General features: G+C 44.0%; 1 protein-coding gene across 3 annotated transcripts in view; it reads left to right on the plus strand.

Moving 5' to 3' along the window:
* The window catches only part of SERINC5 (serine incorporator 5), a 96,821-nt gene that overhangs the window by 22,562 nt on the left and 55,432 nt on the right, over positions 1-18,827 (plus strand). The window contains exon 2 of one of the 3 annotated variants that reach the window (XM_023750383.1): positions 14,733-15,149. The exons of 1 other annotated variant lie outside the window; for it this stretch is intronic. In XM_023750383.1, the coding sequence (XP_023606151.1) occupies positions 15,135-15,149 (15 nt within the window). In that variant the 5' untranslated portion in view covers positions 14,733-15,134. Of the gene's footprint in view, positions 1-14,732; positions 15,155-18,827 lie in introns of all 3 variants that reach the window. One more of the 3 variants, XM_014451309.2, reaches the window with a different exon arrangement.

The raw sequence follows: 18,827 nt of genomic DNA on the forward strand, positions 1-18,827 counted from the left end.
TGACTGAGGAGCAGAGTATAAGTAACCTTGTATTGAATGGAATAAGCATTTAATATTACAAGCTATTGTGGAATATCTTTTACATGCCGGGCACATGGGCTGTAAGCACTCTACATAGCTGATCTCCTGTAATCCTTATAGATGTTCGTCATCATAACTTTGATATGGGGCAGGGGGGGACAAGTCTGTGTTTTTGCATTGCTTCACTGGCCAAGAGATTTCTACCTACATTAGGGAGCAAGTTTCTGTTATTTGCTTACTTTTATCCTTTCTTAGTGTTGACTTAAACTATGAATGTTTAATGTAGGTGAGTTCAAATTCTTGTTTGTTTTCATCGGTCATTTTTCAGTTATTTGATAACTTCAAATTTGTTTGCAAAGCTATTTTGTTTTATGCATTCTCTGAAAAGAGATGATCCGAAGTTGTTAAATTAAAAAAAATGTGTTTATATAGATAATAAAGCATTGAGGTGAGATTTTAAGGGAAAGGAAATTTTCTGGATTGATCAGTAAATTTGCTTTTAAGCCTAAGAATAATTTCTGTTTTCTGTCTTTGCTTTGTATCTTGCTGTAATAGTTAATTTTGAAGGGTTTTATGTGTCTAGAACGAGTTAGAGATATTCTAATATTAACAGTGGGAAAAATGTGAATTGTGGGACATTTTAGAAAGGGACAGATTTTATGCTTGCTACCAGTGCCAAAGTAGCTGGAGTCTAAAATAATTGCTAAAAACTTTTTAAAAAATTCTCACCAGAGGATATTTTTTCCATTGAATTTTTTTTTTTTTTTTGAGAGAGAATGGAAGGGAGGGAGGGGAAGGAAAGAGAAAGAGAAACATCGACATGACATCAATTTTCCATTGATTGCCTCCTACCTGCGCCCCAACCAGGGCCAGGTATTGAACCACAACCGAAGTATGTGCCCTTGACCAAAAACAGAACTTGAGACCCTGCGGTCTGTAGGCCCACACTGTAACCACTGAGCAAAACCATCCAGGGCTGCTAGAAACTTTTACACATCATCCCTTCCTGTACAAAACAATTTTATTGTGAGTGTATATCAGCAACTCTTGATGGATGCTCCATTTTAGAGATGGCACCATAGAAGTTTGGGTGAGAGTTTTAGGACCTAGTGGACTGAGTTCACATCTCAGAACCTTAGGAAAGTTACCTCACTTCTCTCCAGCTCAGCTTTCTCATTTGCGGGGGGAAAAAACAGAATGACGTTCTTTTTCTTTTTTTTTCTCTCTTTCTTTCTGTCTTTCTCTACTTCTTATTTTTTCTTTCAATCACTCTTTCAAAGTCATAGCTTATGAAATTTTTTCTGAGTATAATAAAAGTAGTACATTTTCATGCCAAAAAATTAATACTTTTTCATTTGTGAGAAAAAAATGTCAAAAATACCAATGAAAAAAATGGTAAATGAATATTTACCTCATGCGGTTGTGAGGAGGAAATGAATCTATGCCTAGAACTTAGGAGCCACCTAGTACCTAGAAAATACACAATATAATATTTTCTATTTTTCAAAAAAAATTATTATTACTACCATTGCCGGAACATATAAGAAGAATGAAGAATGCCTTTCGGAATGCTGCTGGATCCGAAGGCCATGGCTGTGTTCTCATAGTAAGCCTTTGGAGTGGCGCTCGGTGAGGGCAGGTGCGGGAGATGCAGGTCCAATGGGCTCTTCTGACTGCATCGGGCCTACCCTGCACACGCCTGCTTTGGGGTCTCTTGATTTTATGTTTCTCTATGAGGGCAGAAGGAGGAGGCTTCAAAACAGTGCATTCCAGGTCTCCTGGATATGTGGTAACGTAAAAACAGTGTTTGGAATCCTGATGAGCTTTGTAATCAGAAAATCAGGCTTCCCCGTCTGTAAAATAGGGATTGAGATGCGTACATCAGAGGGCCCTTTTGAAGATTAAATGAAACAGTGTCTTGGAAGCACCTTAGGTAGAGCTTTGATACAGAGGAAGTATCTGAGAAATGGTAGGTTACTGTCATTTATAATGACTATGGGTAGAAGGATCTTCCTGGCTGCCTAGGACACTCCCATCTTTAACTTTTTGGTGTTTAAATGGCAGCAGAGCATATCATTTTCTCCCTTCTTAAACTGTGGGACTTGCTGCACAGTTTGACACTTTGAAATAGGGCTGGGGCTCTGGGGCTTTGTTCTGTCTCTGGAGCTTTATTTGCTCTTCTTGGGTGTACATTTATGCGCATGTGTGTACTCATGACACATATGCGTGTGCATATAACACCTGAACACCGCGTAACCTGGGCAAAGCAGCATCGAGATAGCAAAGCTGCTGTCTTGGTCTTTGCTAGTGTTACCAGTCTCCACTCTGTCTTTGCACTGTTAGGGGTTTGCTTTCGTTACTCTTCCCCTTGCAGGGGGCTATGTCAGAAAGAACTAGAATGAGTTCCTAAAGTAAGGTAACTTATCCAGGTTTCACATTCATCCCTGTAATGGAGGAATAATGCTACTCTCCCTGCCTGTCATGTACAGTGTCTCTCAGGTTAGAATGACAGGAAGTTTGTGAAGGCGTGACCAAAGTCTTACACTGGTGGAAGCGTGAGAATGGGAGAGTGTAGGATCGTGAGGGAAGTGCAAGCCTTAGCAAAGGGTTCAGCTCATGTGTGTGAAGTTAGGTTACAGGCCCCGGGACATAGAACTCACACAATTTCCTAATCCCATCAATGGGCATGCCTGCCATTATAATCTTTAAAACACAAAGAGAAAAATCAAGAAGCAATGCCTCCTCTTAGATGGTAGAAATATTTTATGATTTTCGGAATGTTTTTTATTTGTCTTTGGTTGGTGCCAGACATTTGGCTCCAATAATAAAAAAGAAAAAAGAAAAAACAAAACACCACTTCTCCCATGAGCATTTCCGGATGACCTCAGCTAGAAGTCACATCTCTCTTGGGGGCTGCACCATGCACCATTCATTTAGCTCTGTGCCTGTCCATCCCATGCTGTTATTTCAATAAGAGTCCTATTTCTCCTGGTAGACAAGCTCCTGAATTGTTTAACAGATATTTATGGAGCATCCGCTTTGTTGCAGGCACCAGGCTAGCAGGGGGACACAGCCTGGAACAAGATGGATAATCCTTTCCTTGCTGGAATATAGAGTCTAGTGCAGGGGACAGATTTTAAATAAATCATTCCCAAGATACCTAATTCCAATTGTGATGAATTTGATAGAGTTAAGGAAGTTTATAAGAGGAACTTAATCCAGACAGGAGGATTCAGCAGGTCGGGAGGCAGCACAGGGAAGCTAGGACTGCCACCTAAGGTTGCACAGTTTGTGTACTGCACAAGGTCAGCTGAGAGGGCAGGCAGAGCTGAAATCCAGTTCCTGGTTGCTTACTCAAGCTGTGCCTTTTTCTTCTTTTATTTTAATCCTCACTGGAGGATATGTTTTACTGATTTTAGAGAGAGAGGGGAAGGGGGAGGGAGAGAGAGAAAGAGAGAGAGAGATTGGAACATTGATGTATGAGAAAAACTTTGATTGGTTGCCTCCCAGGATTGAACTGGCAAGTTGGGCATGTGCCCTGACTGGGAATCGAACCACAACCTTTTGATGCATGAGGGGTAATGCTCCAACCAACTGAGCCATACCGGCCAGGGCTGTGTCTTTTTATAATTTTCAGAAAGGCATTGTGTAGACTAGTAAGGGCAGTGTTTAGTTCCTGCCCTCCTCCCTCCAAAAAAAGCATTGCACCGATAAGTAAACATTATAAAAGTAGGGGGAAAATTGACTTAGGAGGTCTTTGTTATTTGATCAACTCTCTCATCTAGAATAGAGGTTGGTGATAATAACATAGGATTATGATGAACATTCAATTCTATAATGTATATAAAGAATCTAGTGACGTATATGTTGCATATAATAGGTGCTCAATAAATTGTGCTTCTACAGACTTATCAGTACTGTTGTTTCTGCTGTCTATTTAGTCCATTTTCTCTGCATTGACCCAGTTTCCTCCTTGCCTTCTCTGGGAAGACTGGACATTGGCAAATACCTGCCATCAGGCCCTTCTTACTTTCTGGTCGGATGTTGTATCATCACAGGTTCAATCTTAGTGGGGTTTTTTGTTTGTTTTCTTGCTCTAGAATTTTAAGTAGCAACTTCATTTCAAGTTATTCTGCATGATTAAGGATACCAGGAATTTAGTCTATAAAATTTAATTTGATTAGAGCATTGATTTTCAAATTTGTTCTCTATTAAATTATTAGTTCATTGATTTTTTTTTTTCCAGAGAGAAAGGATGGGAAAGGGAGAGAGAGAAAGAAACATTGATGCATGAGGGGTAAAGAAACATTGATGTGAGAGCGCAACATCGATTGGCTGCCTCCTGCATGCTCCTCACTGGGGACTGAGCCCAAAACCAGGCGTGTGCCGTGACCAGGAATGGAACTGGTGACCTCCAGTGCACAGGATGACGCCCAACCAACTGAGCCACACCGGCCCGTGCAGCATGGTGCTTCTTACTCATTATCATGAGAAAGTTAGTGATAGGAACTAGATATGATTTTATAGATAATGTCAGTAGGCTCTGCAGTATAAGGATGGTTTTTAGTTGTCTGGTATTTGGTCCTGGGATGGTTAGGGCAGAGAATTATTACCTCCTAGCGTGGAAGAACCAGGCAGAAGCGGTGGTCCAGAATATGGGCCCTGGATTGGTTGGTTTGCACATGAAAGGTATACTCACAGGGAATCATTTGCTCTCTCTAGGAATTAGCTAGCCCTGGGAGGGGCAGTCCCTCCAGAGCATCAAGAATGCAGAAAATAACTTAGATTTTGTTCCTGCAAATAGGAGAAATTTACCATGACTTAATATCAGTGAGGGACCCTTTGGTCCAGCATGTGGCACAGGAGTGATAAAGTAGCAGCGCGTAAGGACTCCTGGGTTGGAGCAGTTTTGGGTCTTGTTCCCATGTGGGCCCAGTTTTGTTCTTACAGAGTAAAATCTGTGTTCAGAGACTACCATACCACAAGTCCTTGTTTCCTTTGGGCACCAAACTTGCTGGTGTTAATGAGAGGTAATGGCTAGAGATAGTGCATTAGGAAAGCTTTGCCCTGACACTGAGAAATCACCTGAAAACAGTGACCCGGCCAGGGTTGCTTGGTGGGGTGATTCTTCTTATAGGACATTAGCATGTTCCCCAGTGGGAGAGTGGGGTTGGGACCATTTTCATTGAAACTCAATTTATGGTATTTATCTTTTCCTAAGGAAGTTTCTACTAGCATTTTTTCATATTAAATTATGTAAAGACATCTTTTTCATTGTGTCATTCCCTTTCCTTGTGGCATTGAAGTCGTGTTTGATCCCACGGGAAACTTGCTTTTATTTTTGTCATCACTGAAGAATCCTGAAGAAAGAGCTAGGGAGACTTGCTGTTAGGTGTGTGGGATGTCCTCTTTAAACACAGGACTGTTGAGAGGTGCATTCTGAATGCATACCTGCACCTGCCTTGGACTTGTTTCAGATACTGGATACTCAGAACAGAAGGCCCTGCCGCTGCAGAAGGAACACACTCACCATAGTCCTGAGTTTGAGTACAAGTCTGAACCAGCCATAGATACTTGGGGAGCTTATAAAATGCAGATTCCAATTCTGAGTCAGAAGGGCTGGGCTGGGACCTGACAGGCCCCCAGCGGTGCCCGTGCCCCTGGCTCATGAACCACACTTGGAAGGTACTTTAGAATTTGCCCAGTGCTCTTTGCTTTTGCTGCAAAGAGATTTCTGCTTTTGTTTTGCTCTGGGCTGGTCTGTTTGAGGGCCGGGCTCCACTTGCCTTTCCTATCACCTCCTCTAGGCTAGGTTCACACCCACATTCCTGCCAAACATGCTCTCAATAAAGCAAGCTCTGGTCTCCCCAGGCCTCCTCCTCCCACCACCACCAAGTCAAGGTCCAGAAAGATTTTTTAGTTACTTCCTACTGTATTGCCTTCTCCCTTATCACCCCCCCCACCCCTCCCAGCCCCAGCTTCCTGTCTGGGAGTTCAGGCCCAGGGCTGTCTGATTTCTTTCTCCCCATGGAGGGTCAAGGCTGCCTGCCAGCTCTGCCCAGGCCCCAACCTGCTTCCTGCCCCTTGGGGCTCTGGGGGAAAGAAGGGGGAGCAAGACAGATACAGAGTCTTCAGAGGAGCCCTCTGCTCAGCCCAACATCCACTCCACCAAGCAGACTGAGAAATGCTAGGTTTGAATGAACAAATAACTGTAATTAAGGCCCATTTCCTGAACTGCCTACCCCTTTGGCCTGTTTACCAATAGCAGCTCATTTAGTTTGTGCATCAGCCTGGCTTTGTGGTCCATTGTGTTTGCTTTTGATGCTGGGTGCTGGTCTTCACAGTCTAGGGCTGATAGAAGAGCACTATATTTATAGTTTTAAAAAGCAAAGGGAATACCACTCCCAAGCGGAGTGACTGATTTCCTTAAAAAGAATGCCTCAGGGGAAACCTCTCTTTAGACTCCCCCTGCCCACCCATCTCGCTTGCATAGGCAACGCCCTGATGAATAAAAAAAATGAAAGTTGGGGTGGAGGGTCCCCATGTAAGAATATTTTCATTTCTGTTGGTATTTTTTTTTAAATTTTGTTTTATTGCTTAAAGTATTACAAAGAGTATTACATATGTCTCCTTTTTTCCCCCCTTCCTTGACCTTCCCCCGGCCTCCCATCCCCCCAGTGTCTTGTGTCCATTGGTTATGCTTATGTGCATGCATACAAGTCCTTCAGTTGATCTCTTACCCTCCCCAGCCTTCCTGCTGTAGTTTGACAGTCTGTTCGATGCTGTTCTGCCTCTGTATCTATTTTTGTTCATCAGTTTATAATGGTCTTTATTATCCATAAATGAGTGAGATCATGTGGTGTTTTTCCTTCATTGACTGGCTTATTTCACTTAGCATAATGCTCTCCAGTTCCATCCATGCTGTTGCAAATGGTAGGAATTCCTTCTTTTTTACAGCAGCATAGTATTCCATTGTGTAGATGTACCACAGTTTTCTAATCCATTCATCTGCTGATGGGCACTTAGGCTGTTTCCAAATCTTAGCTATGGTAAATTGTGCTGCTATGAATATAGGGATGCATATATCCTTTCTGATTGGTGTTTCTGGTTTCTTGGGATCTGTTGGTATTTTGATAGGAAAAAAATATGTTTCTTGGGCTCCTTCATTTGGCCCTTGTTCCTTTTGCAAATGTAGTTTAAGAATATTAACAGGAAGTTTCTCAAGTTGGCGTGACTGTTGCAGGCGGGAGTGCATGTGTGTGATAGTTGCCTCCCAGTTGGTGCCACAGAGGCAGCCTGTACCTGAATCAAAGCATCCTCACCAGTGCTGCCCAGGGCCTGTACAGCAGCTTTGTCATGGGGACCTGGTCAGAACAGGATAGAGGGGGTGCTGTCAAATCCACCCGGCCTCTGGCACGGCTTCAGTTGAAAAGGCAATTGCCTGCGGACATTTGCTTGGGAAAGGCACAGACCTCTTCATCTTTCCTCTTCAAGCAGAGATGGGAGGAGATAAATTTCAAGGATGAAAGGAGAGGAGGGCTGGGAAGAAGGCTTCCTGCTGTTTGGGGGCTGATGAATGGTGAAATGAACTGTGAGAAAGTGTTTCCTCAGCTGTAGGAAAATAGTGCAGTTGTTACTTCAGCTTCAAGCCAGAGCTGTTAAACCAGGCATTTCATGTGGCCACCCGGCTTTCATCTGGAAGGATGGAGTGTATTACAGGGAGGGGTGAGGGTGACCCTGTTGGAGTGTCAGCCCTGTGTTTCGCCAGGAGGAACAGGAGTCTAAGTGAGTGGGGCCTTTCCCTCCCTCTCCCCTTCCTTCCTGCTCCTGCCCTGCCATCCACAACATCCACTTAGGGCCATGGGTTTACCACCCGGCCCATTGCCTGCCATTTGTTTCCAATTTTTCTATTCATCTATGTGAAAACAAGTTTGGAGCGTCATCTTTTATTGGGCATTTTGTGCATGAAAAAGAATAGGATTAGACCTGGCCAGTGTGGCTCTCAGTTGGTTGGCCGGTTCGATTCCCGGTTAGGGCACATACCCAGGTTGCAGGCTCCATTCCTGGTAGGGGCATGCAGGAGGTAGGTCATCAGGTTGATGTTTCTCTCTCTCTTCCTCTCCCTTCCCCTCTCTCTAAAAGTCATTTTAAAAATCTTAAAAAAAAAAAAAAGAATAGGATGCTGTGAAATCCTGACTGCTTCCTTGCATGGAACCACGGGAGCTAGACTGCCCTTCAAAGAGGTGTCTTGTCACCAGGCAGTGGGTCAGAAGTGTCTTTTGAAGCGTGGCACCTTTCTGTGCTGTGGGGAGGGACACTGACCAGCAATTGACCTTGTATGTGGGTTGGGAGGCGGGGCTTTGTTGCTCTCTGCTTTTCACAAGGAGGGAGGTACATCAGGAAGTGGGGCATTTACCACCCCTACCCCGTAGCTGTTCCGGAGCATTCAGTTGTATGGCCATCCCAGGGCTAACTCTGTGGCCAGACTTTCATTTGAACTGTGTTGAGATGGAAACCTTTTAAAATGCAATAGACACAGACATTTACTACCTTCTTACTAGGGTCAGCAGAGCATCATTTAGACCTACTTATGGTGACTTCATTTAGGTGTTTGGATTGTCTGTTAGTTTATTGCACTATAGAAGCAGAAGCGTGAGAACCAAAGGCTCAGTTATTAGCGCATCCTTCCTCCAGATTGCTGAGTTGTTTCAACTGGTGTGTATTTTGCTGGCCCACGGATGCTCATCCCTGGATTTGTCCTGGAGCCAAACCACCTAACCATCCTGAGCCTCAGATTCACATCAGGAAAATGAGAGGATGGGGCTGGATGAGAGGCTCCCAGCCTAGGTGCTGTGGCAGGTTTCAGTTTGGGTAGGATTTTGGGATGCGGGGTTTTATGATAGAAATTCACTAGGATATAAGTTTTATGAGGACAGGAACTGTACTACTATCGCCTAGAACAGTGCCTGGTCACTAGTAAACATTTGATAAACATTTGTTGTATATGGATTTGTAGTATCATATGCATCCATATGTTTTATGTATTGGAGTTGCACATAGAATTTGACTCGTTAGTGCACTGCTAACCACTCAAAATTACTGGCCTAACTGAGCACTGAGATCCTCCCCACTCAGACTGTCTGAGCCGGTGACATAGCTCACATCCGTTCTCTGAAGGGGTCCAGACCAGGCCCCCCAGATGTGCTACTTTGGCATGTGGATCCTTTTGAACTGAAGGCAATCGAGACCCTGTGGCCCCAATGTTGCAGAAGACCACAGAAAAAACAAGCGACACTTTAGAGAAAAGGAGTGACACTGTTTATTTACACCAGCAGAGTCAGTAACTTTCCAAATCTGAGTAAAATAACATGCAGGGGGCTTCTCCTTTATATTTCCCTGTGGTCTTTGTCCCGCAAATATGGATTATGCTTCTGGTCCTTTTCGCGGGCCTTGCAAGAAGGCCCCCAGGTGTTGGGGGTTTCCAGGCCATATCTGATGGTTTTGCCTGGTGCCAGCGTTAATAACCCTCCCTCTGGGGCAGGGCACTGTCCACAGTTTTATGGCCTCTGTAACAGGTTCTGCAAGACCAGTTTCTGGAAAGAAGTAATGACTTTATAGGTTATCAAGAATGTACACTGGGCTGGCTGGCATGGATTCCAATTGCTAGCCCCCCAAACATCAGGGTTACATTGGAATTAGCTTTTTAACCTCCTCACCAATATAAACTTTTACCTCCTTTAAAGATTTAAATTGGGGGGCTTGCCCATAATGTCAGTTACCACAGGAAATAACTGTTTATGACCTATCTATGGGGTAGGGCAGACTTCTCATTACTGAACATCTGCTCCTCTTATCATCCTGCAAATTACCTTCCTCCCCTCGGAAGCCCCAAGGCGCCTTACCTCATCCTTAGCTCAGAATGCCATGTATACCTCATTTTAACTTTCTGTCTCTGAACCATGTATGTAGGTATGTGATAAAAGTTGGTGATTTTCTCTTGTTGATCTAATCTGTCTCATGTCAATGTAATTAGAACAGCAGGAAGAGCCTAGGAGGGCAGAGGACAGTTTCTCATCCCCACATCCCTGTCCCAGAGCGCGCTTGGCTGTAGGTGGGGGTTGGCTCTCTGGCCAGGCTGTGAAGCATTCCGAGGCTTGGCAGGGCTTGGGCTGGCACAAAGCACCTCTCGGAAGGGGCTCCGCAGATTTCTCCATTACTGCATAATCTCCGTGACACAAGCAGGCAAATTTGGGGTTTTGTGTTTCGTTAACTGCTTGTTGTTAAGTTCTTATAAAGTTAAACAAGTACAATTTTTTCCTCCTTATTTCAATGAGGAAATTTAAAACTAACTTTAAACAATGATTTAAACCTAATAAGCATTTCTCTTCCCACATTCTAGACTTGTCTATTTTGAATTTCACGGCTTCGTTTTCTTGCACCTTTTTTCCCCTCCTCTAGAACTCGCTTAACTCCTCTTTCTCAGCCCTGTTCTGCGGCAGGTCTTTGTGGCTTTGGTGGGTGCAAATGAGTGTTCGGGCTGCCTGTTCGCTCCTTGGAGGACATACAGATGGCTTTGGCTTTTGGGCACCTAGTAAGTGCTTCCAAACACATGGAACTTTTCCCCAAGTGGCCAGGATGCTCTCTTGGGTTCAGCTCTTAGGAATTTTGTTTCTAGAAGTGTTTTCCTTCAACAGATGCATTTTGAGCAGAAAATGAAAAAAACTGTTATAAATCCAGCATTAATGCTTGATCCCCTCCCCCATCTTTACTTCTTTCCATGTTGACTTGATGGACTGAAGAGAATGGGCATCTCTGGGAAGGAGGGAGAGGACTGTGATGATGCAGATGATAACAACTGGCTTTTGGGGGGAGGGGGAGGAGGTGTACCCTTTGTTAGGCTCTATGCTGAGAACTTTGCCTGAATTGTCTCATTAAACCCTGAAGTAGATATTTTTTATTCCCATTTTACAAATGAGGTAACTGAGACCTAGGGAATTGGTCCCAGGCCGCATCATCAGGTAGTATTTGAGGTTGGGTGTGAACCTAGACCGCCTGACTCCATAGCTCTTGCTCTTAACCCCTAAATCAGGGGTTCTCAACAGATGGGAGGACAGTTGTCTGAGACATTTCTGATGGTCACCATCTGTGAGGCAGAGGAGGAGGGGGTGGTGGTAGAGGCATCTTGTAGGTAGAGACCAAGGATGTGTGCACAGGACAGCCCCAACAAAGAATTATAGGCCCCAATGTCATGGGGCTGAGATTGACAACCTGCTCTAAGTGATCTCCCGGGAATGTTTGTTTTCTGTTGAAAGTGGAGTTAGTTTACCTTTTAACCTTAAACCTGCTAAAGTATATCACATGTGGAGGGTGGTGTGATGGAATGTTTCAAAGAATCCAACTGCTCTCTGAGAACAGAGAACTTGGTCAACATTCCTTGGTGCTGAAAGTAACCCTAACCTCGTGAGAAAGGGACTCCCCACCCGGGGAACTGGTTTTGTCCCAGCCCCTGGTCAGAGACCGTGTGTGCTCACGGCCTCTCTTTGCCTGTTTCAGACTTGGACCCTCTGGGTACTAAGTGTGCTTTAAGGAAGGACACTGACCCTTGACTTTGCTTTTCATGGAAATGCTGTTGATTGTGGAAACTAACATGTTCTGGAATGTTGGAACCTGTGTGAGAAACCACCTGTCAGAACCTCCTTTCTGATAACCCCCAGAATCCTGCTGCCACAGTTTTGGGAGTGACTGTGAAAACCTTGGGGTTTTAAGGGATTCTTTAAACTCAAAAGAGAAAAATGTAAGAAACTGAGCTAATTTCTGGGTTGGGCAAATATATAGCTTGTTCAGCTCCTTGGACTTACTTATAGGTAGCTGTTTAATTTTTCTCGTTTTATGTTTATTTGTTTTAAGTTCTACCAAGTAAATGTTTATTTATATAAGTAAAACTAAAAAATATTACAGGAGTTAAAGAATTTTTATTTTTTTTATTGTGTTAAAAAATAACAAAAAATTTCCCATCTTAATCATTTTTAAAGGTATAGTACAGTAAATTTTTCTAGTTTTTAAAAACTTTTTATTGGTGAGAGAGAGAGAGAGAGAGAGAGAGAGAGAGAGAAACATCGATTTGTTGTTTCACTTATTTATACATTCATTGGTTGATTGTTGCATGTGCCCTGACTGGGGATCAAACCCTCAAACTTGCCGTATTGGGATAATGAATGCTCTAACCAACTGAGCTACCAGCCCAGGACATAAATTTTCTAGTTTTATGCCGTAGTTAGAATGATAGTTCACTGTGGCTGTTTTCTGCCAATCACCACTAAAGTGGATTTCATTTCTCATTGGCTGATTTATTTAACAAATATTTGAGTGCTTACCAAATAGGAGATAGAACAGGGATGTGGCTTTGTTTTGTTCCAAAATAGAAATTTGTAATGCTTTTCTAATGATAAGATATGTGCTCATTCAGAAAATACAGAAAAGCATATCACTTGTAATCCTACAACTCTGTTGACTACTGTTGACATCCTGGGATATCCTTCTAGATTGCTTTTTGTTGTTATTGCTGATCTATGTCATGTTATATTTTTACCCCAAATGCTATCATACTCTATACTCATGTGTTATTAACTATTTCCAATTAATACAGTGTGGACGTCTTGGCAGTGACTTTTTCTGTATAATCTGTATCATTTCCATAGGTGCCCCGTATTCAATAATGTGTATGTACCGCGATTTCAGTCATCATTACTCTTTCATGGAACATCCAGGTTTCCTTTCTCTCTTCTAAACAACATAGATGGTCATTCTTATGTATACCTTTGTATTCTTGTTTCGTGAGGGGAGAAACAAGGTCTCTTATTGCTGCATTCCCAGGAATTAACACTGCAAACAGTAGGTATGTAATATAATAATAGGTGAGTGAATGGATGATCTGGTTATTTTCATAGGATTAGGAATGGGGCTTTTAATGTGGGGTGGGACTTGATGGTGAGGTAGGGAGCTTGGTGATTGGGGTGGTTCAGCTGCTTGGGGCAGAGCTCTAATGGAGGTCACCCAGGCCCACTGAGACCAGAGGTTGCCTGGGAGAGAGGAAGGAGCCCAAAAAGGGAGATGCCTTCTCCAGATGTTTGTTGACTGCTTACCGTACACTCAAGGACAACAGAGAAAAACTGCTTCCTCTGGTGCCTCCTCCTCCTCACACAGCCAGTCTCCCCTCTGTGGGAAACCAGAGTTTCAGGTCGGTGCTCTCTGTCCTGTTCACCATCTTTATGCTACTTACCAGCTTTCTCTGACCTTAAGTTGCCCAACCTCTCTGAGCCTCTATCTCAGCTCTGTAAAGTGGGGGTGATATAATGGCTAATAATAATATTTTTTTGTGCCTTGCAGGAGTGAGATTAATTACTAAGTGTCCATTGTTGTTAGCTAATACTGTGGCTTAAGTAAGCTTTAATAAGTGGCTCAATATTCTTTTGTAGGGAGAAATCCACTGTAAGCTCATACAAACCAACTCACTAACACAGTATATAACATGTGCTGAGTTTTAGGAAACAATCGTTTTGTGAATTAGGGACTATCTGCAACCCTGTGTGGTGCAGGGACATAATCCTTTGTGGGGCAGAGGAATTGTGTGTTTTTGTTCTCCTGGCTTTCAAGTGCCATCAGTCCCTTGCATAGCCACCAGGAAAGGACAGCACCTGGCACCACGGAGGCGGGTGGGAACAAGAGTTGCTAATTTACCAGCACCACCACCACCACCACCACCACCACTGCCTTTCTGTTGTTGTGGGGAAAAAAGTCTGTATGTCAATGGGAAGCTGTTTCTGAGCTAGGAGTGAGGAGAATGATCTGCAAAATGTTGGTTGTGGAATCAATTATTTGTCGCCTCTCTGCTGACCACACGTGATATACAAAGCCTCGAAGGAGAAAGAAGGAAAGTGGGCTGTGACATTGCAGGAGAAGTATTGGATGTCACTGAAAGATATGGAAAGCTAAATATCATTAAAGTATAGAGAGTGTAACCAGACAATCAATGGGTCCGTGCTGCCTGTCACTATTTGAGCCAATTAAGCAGAGACAGGACTGAATCCTATATAAGCGTTTACTCCAATACTGCCGGCAGTATGGGAGAGCAGCAGGTCATCCACAAAAATCTGCTCTGCACCCCGCCATAAGCCCGCTGCTTATATTGGGTAGAACGAATATTACATGGGGAGGTAGCCAAAGGGTATGCCAAATGGGCAGTTAACAGGTAAGCAGAGGGCTGGGGTCTTCAAAGGGCTGGCGATCCTGGTTTCTGCAACAAAGATGTTAATCTTTCCACGATAATAGGCAGCTCCAAATGGGAGGATGGGCTGCATTTAGAATGTGCTTTCTTTAATCAGAACAAAACAATCACGATTAACAGAGCACGATTATTATTTCTTACAATTCTAGCTGGTTCCCCAACATTCTGTTTTTGCCCCTATCAAGAGCACCGTTTAATGAAAAATTTGAACCCAATTTTATGTCTTTAATAATATTTTTCTTATATTTCCTTGGTATTATAATCCCCCAGCATGCCCAGAAACACCTGGGTTCTGCTTCTAATGGCTTCAACAGCTTTTATTTTTGAGGAACTTCCTCATTGCCGCCTCCCCCCCCCCCCCATTTCTTAGGAACAGTACTATAATTAATGTAGTTTTTTTAAAAAAATCTCTTCTGTCTTTCCTCAGTTCTGCTAGTGATCCTGTTTTTCCAAGTCAGGAAAAGGGACTGAATGAAGGGCGGTGCCAGATTTGAAGATTTCTTTCCTTTTGCAGTCTGGACTGAGTTGAGACGTCCTAAAGCCAGCTTGGCTCTCCACAACCCTCGAGGAAAACGTCTTTTTGATGAATGGTTTCCACATTGCTGAGGAATTTACACACCCCAAAACGAAAGCGTCGAAACTAAAAAATGTGACCCACATTTGGGCTGGTTCTGGTGACAGAATGTCCTGCGTACTTGCCGCCTCCCTAAGTGGAGCCAAGGGAGCATGACTTAATGTGATGCCTGGGCCATCATCGTCATGAATGAGCTCTCACTGCTGCTGTGTGAGCTGTACCTGACAGAACAGAGACCATGAAGCAGTTAGGGGGATGCTCACAGTACCTGTGAGGTGCTTGGAGAGCTTTGGACTGCTCCACTGTTCAATTCTTCTCTTTTTTATTGATTTTTCTCTCTTCTTTCTCGCTTTGGGGTTAACTCAGTGCTTGCCTCTTACAGTTTGTTTTCAACATCTAAGCATGTATGGATGGTAGGGATGTCAGATCACCTCTTGCATAGATGCCACCGTGTCTCTGGCAGATGGTACCTGCTGACCATTGCATTTTCCCTGCTGAGCCATTCAGCCTTAGAACCCAGCACAGCATTCCAGGATGGCACTAAAACAATGAGTTGAGTGTGGGATGAAACCTCTATTTTCCCACCATCTATTGTTTGTCACCTAGGCTCCTTGAGTTTGCAAGTGAGGAAAACCGAGACCCAGAGAGGGAAGGGAGTTACCCAGAGCCACAGAGTTGGAATCCAGGTCCTCAGACCTTTGCTCTTCCCCCCAGTTATTCCCTCCTGGTCCCTGTGGGTTTAATAACCTGGTACCCAACCAAGCCTCTTGGCCTTGTGAGAATAAGACTGATGGAGAGAGGGGGACTCCTGTGAGTAAGATAACATGGTGTGTGGATGCTCACACTGATTATGACATCGGGCTTTCTTCCTGATTCTTTGCTCTTTCCCGTTGGTGGTGTTGCCTGGGAGTTCTAGGTCAGCGGTTGCCAACCGGTGGTCCGTGGACCACTGGTGGTCCATGAGGTCTGAAAGGTTGGCGACTGCTGGTTTAAGAAACCTTTGGAGCAGTGGTCACCAACCGGTGGTCCATGGACCACTGGTGGTCTGCGAGGTTCGAAAGGTTGGGGACCGCTGTCTAGGTAATAAATGAATTGGGTTTTCCAGTTTGACAGTAGAAGAACCTGGAAGTTACTACCAGCCCTAGCTCATGTTTTTGTAACATTTCCTCACATTCCCCAGCTTAGGCCTCAGAAGAACTGTCTGTGCCCAAGGCCAGTGGGGAGGACAAGGAGGGAGACTGATATTTATTGGGGTGTGTGTGTGGGGGGGGGGGGTCTGGATCCTTAGACAGGAGAAGGAAAATAACACTTGGGGTGAGGCCCAGCTCCAGGTAGCAGCAAGCAGTGGCTCATCTTTCATTCAGACTCTGCCCTGGCAAGGACGAAGCACTTGGAAAAGCCTTGGCTACTCAAGCTGTTGTATTTCAGAGGAAGTTAGCCAGAGGGAGGGTGTGAAGGGCTCTTTGATATTTTTCTTTTTCACTACGGGGAGGGAAAGCTTCTTCAGAAAGAAAAATAAATCCCACGAGTCAATGCGACATTTGCAAATGCTTTTCTAGCAGGATCATCAAACTTAGTTGCTTTACGTAGTCTTTTTCTTTCCTTTGAAAATTATAGCAGTAATACCTGCACATAGTAAACACACAAGCAGAGAGTGGAACAGTGAGAAGTAGATGTCTTCTTTTCCTCCCCACATGTAGGCCCGCTCTACAGGTCATTGGTTAGTGGTCATTGCATACACACACACACCACACATAAAGCTACGCAAGAATATAAAATATCAGAGCATAATGATTGTGTTAGTTTGCTGGGCTGACATAACAAAGTATGTAGGCTGAGTGGCTGAAACAACAGAAACTTAATCTCTCACAGTTCTGGAGGCTCAAAGTCTGAAATAAAGGAGTTGAAGACTTGGTCTCTTTTGAGATCTCGCTCCTTAGCTTGCAGATGGCTGTCTTCTCTGTGTCCTCACATGGTTTTTCTGTGTCCTAATCTTATCTTCCAAGGACACCAGACATATTGGATTAGGGCCCACTCCAATGACCTTGTTTAACCTTAATTACGTTATTAAGGATCCTATATCCAAATGTTCTGAGATACTGGGGGATAGGACTTAAACTTGTAAATTTGGAGAGTGTGTGGGTGGGGAAGATAACTCAGTTCAGCCCAGAACACTGACTTACTCTTTTAACTACATTGTATTGTGTAGCTAGCCCATAATTCATGTATCTGGTCCCTGTGTATCTGGAGAATAAGACTGTTTCCATGCTTGTAGTGAATAACCTCACATCTAAATCTCTGTGCCCCTGTGTAAGTATACATGCAGGGTGAACTTGTAGAGAAATTGCAAACTTTGGCCTCTAAAGATATTGACTTGTGTCCTTCCGGAGTGCATCATAATTTCTTGTGGAACAGGAGAGTGTGCGGTACCTACAAATTAAAGCCCTAATACTTTGTGATGTAATGCTGGTGTGAGAAATTCAGAGTGTGGCACAGGACTTGTGCACATGCCCTGTGGAATGGGACGGCCAGCCCTTTGAGGAATGTTGCCATTATGACTTTACTGTACACTTTCCAGTCAGCATCCATGTATTGAGGCATTGATGGACCCTGTTTTGCTCATTTCTCTGTTGTTGTTATTTTTATTGTTGTTTTTAATTTTTTTTATTGATTTTAGAAAGGAAGGGAGAGGGAGAGAGAGATAGAAACATCCATGATGAGATCGGCTACCTCCTGCAAATCCACACTGGGGCTCGAGCCTGCAACCTGGGCATGTGCCCAGACTGGGAATAGAACTGTGACCTCCTGGTTCCTAGGTCCATGCTCAACCACTGAGCCATGCTGGCTGGGCATGTTGTTGTTATTTTTAAATAGACCTTAATTTTTAGAGCAGTTTTAGTTCACAGAAAATTTGAGGAAGGTACAGAGATTCCCCATACATCCCCTGCCCCACAGGTGCACAGTCCTCCCTCATTATCCACACTCCTTGCCAGAGTGGTACGTTTGTTATAATTGATGAACTTATAGTGACATATTATTATCCAAAGTTCATAGGGCTTACTCTTGGTGTTCTATATTTATTTGTTTACTAGAGGCCTGGCGTATGAAATTTGTGCATGGGTACGGTCCCTAGGCCTGGCCTGCGATCAGGGCCATTTTCCCCGGCTACCCACAACCAGCCCTGCCCCCCGCTCCCCGCCGCCACCCACCCCCAGTTCCCCATTCACCATCAGGTGATCAGAGCCTGCCAGCCCGGGGGAGGAACCGAGAGGTTGGCTGTTCCGCCCGCTCGCCGGCCCCAGCCCCGCCACGGGTTGCCCTCTGTGTGTGGGGCGACTGGTGGGGCGGGGGCCTTGGCCTGGCGCCACCTGCGTCCCCCGCCACCCACCCCAGGTTCCCCGTTCACCATTGGGCGATTAGAGAGGTGGTCAGTGCACATAATAGTAACTGGTCTAGCGGTCGTTCTGCCATTAGGGTCAATTTGCATATTAACCTTTTATTATATAGGATTTACTGTGACTTGTTCAGTGAAAAGTTTTGGCCCTCTGTTGCTGGGGTAACAAGACACTGGCACTTCTCTTCAAGCTGTGACAGCCTGGACGTTAGGCTGGCCAGGAATTATTCCAGTTTTGAAAGTGAGGATTAGGGGAGTGAAAAAGCCATAAGTGGCAGGGGCTAGGTGTGAACCCCTTTTATTCTAAATTTTGCTTTTCCAGAAAGAAGTGGTAAATCAGCAGGGCCGTGAGATTTTTTTTAGAGGCTAATATAACATTTCTTTTATGGATGCTGGTTTGAGTTTCTACTTGTGTATATTAGTGTTTTTTTAACTAAAGATAATGCACTTGTTCCCTTGGTTGTTGGCATAGTTTGCTTTGATAAATAACTACTAGAAAAAGGCTATTGGATTTTAAAATATATATATATATATATATACATATATATATATAT

This window comes from Myotis lucifugus, unplaced genomic scaffold (assembly GCF_000147115.1).
Source record: "Myotis lucifugus unplaced genomic scaffold, Myoluc2.0 scaffold_0, whole genome shotgun sequence".
Lineage (NCBI taxonomy): Eukaryota > Metazoa > Chordata > Mammalia > Chiroptera > Vespertilionidae > Myotis > Myotis lucifugus.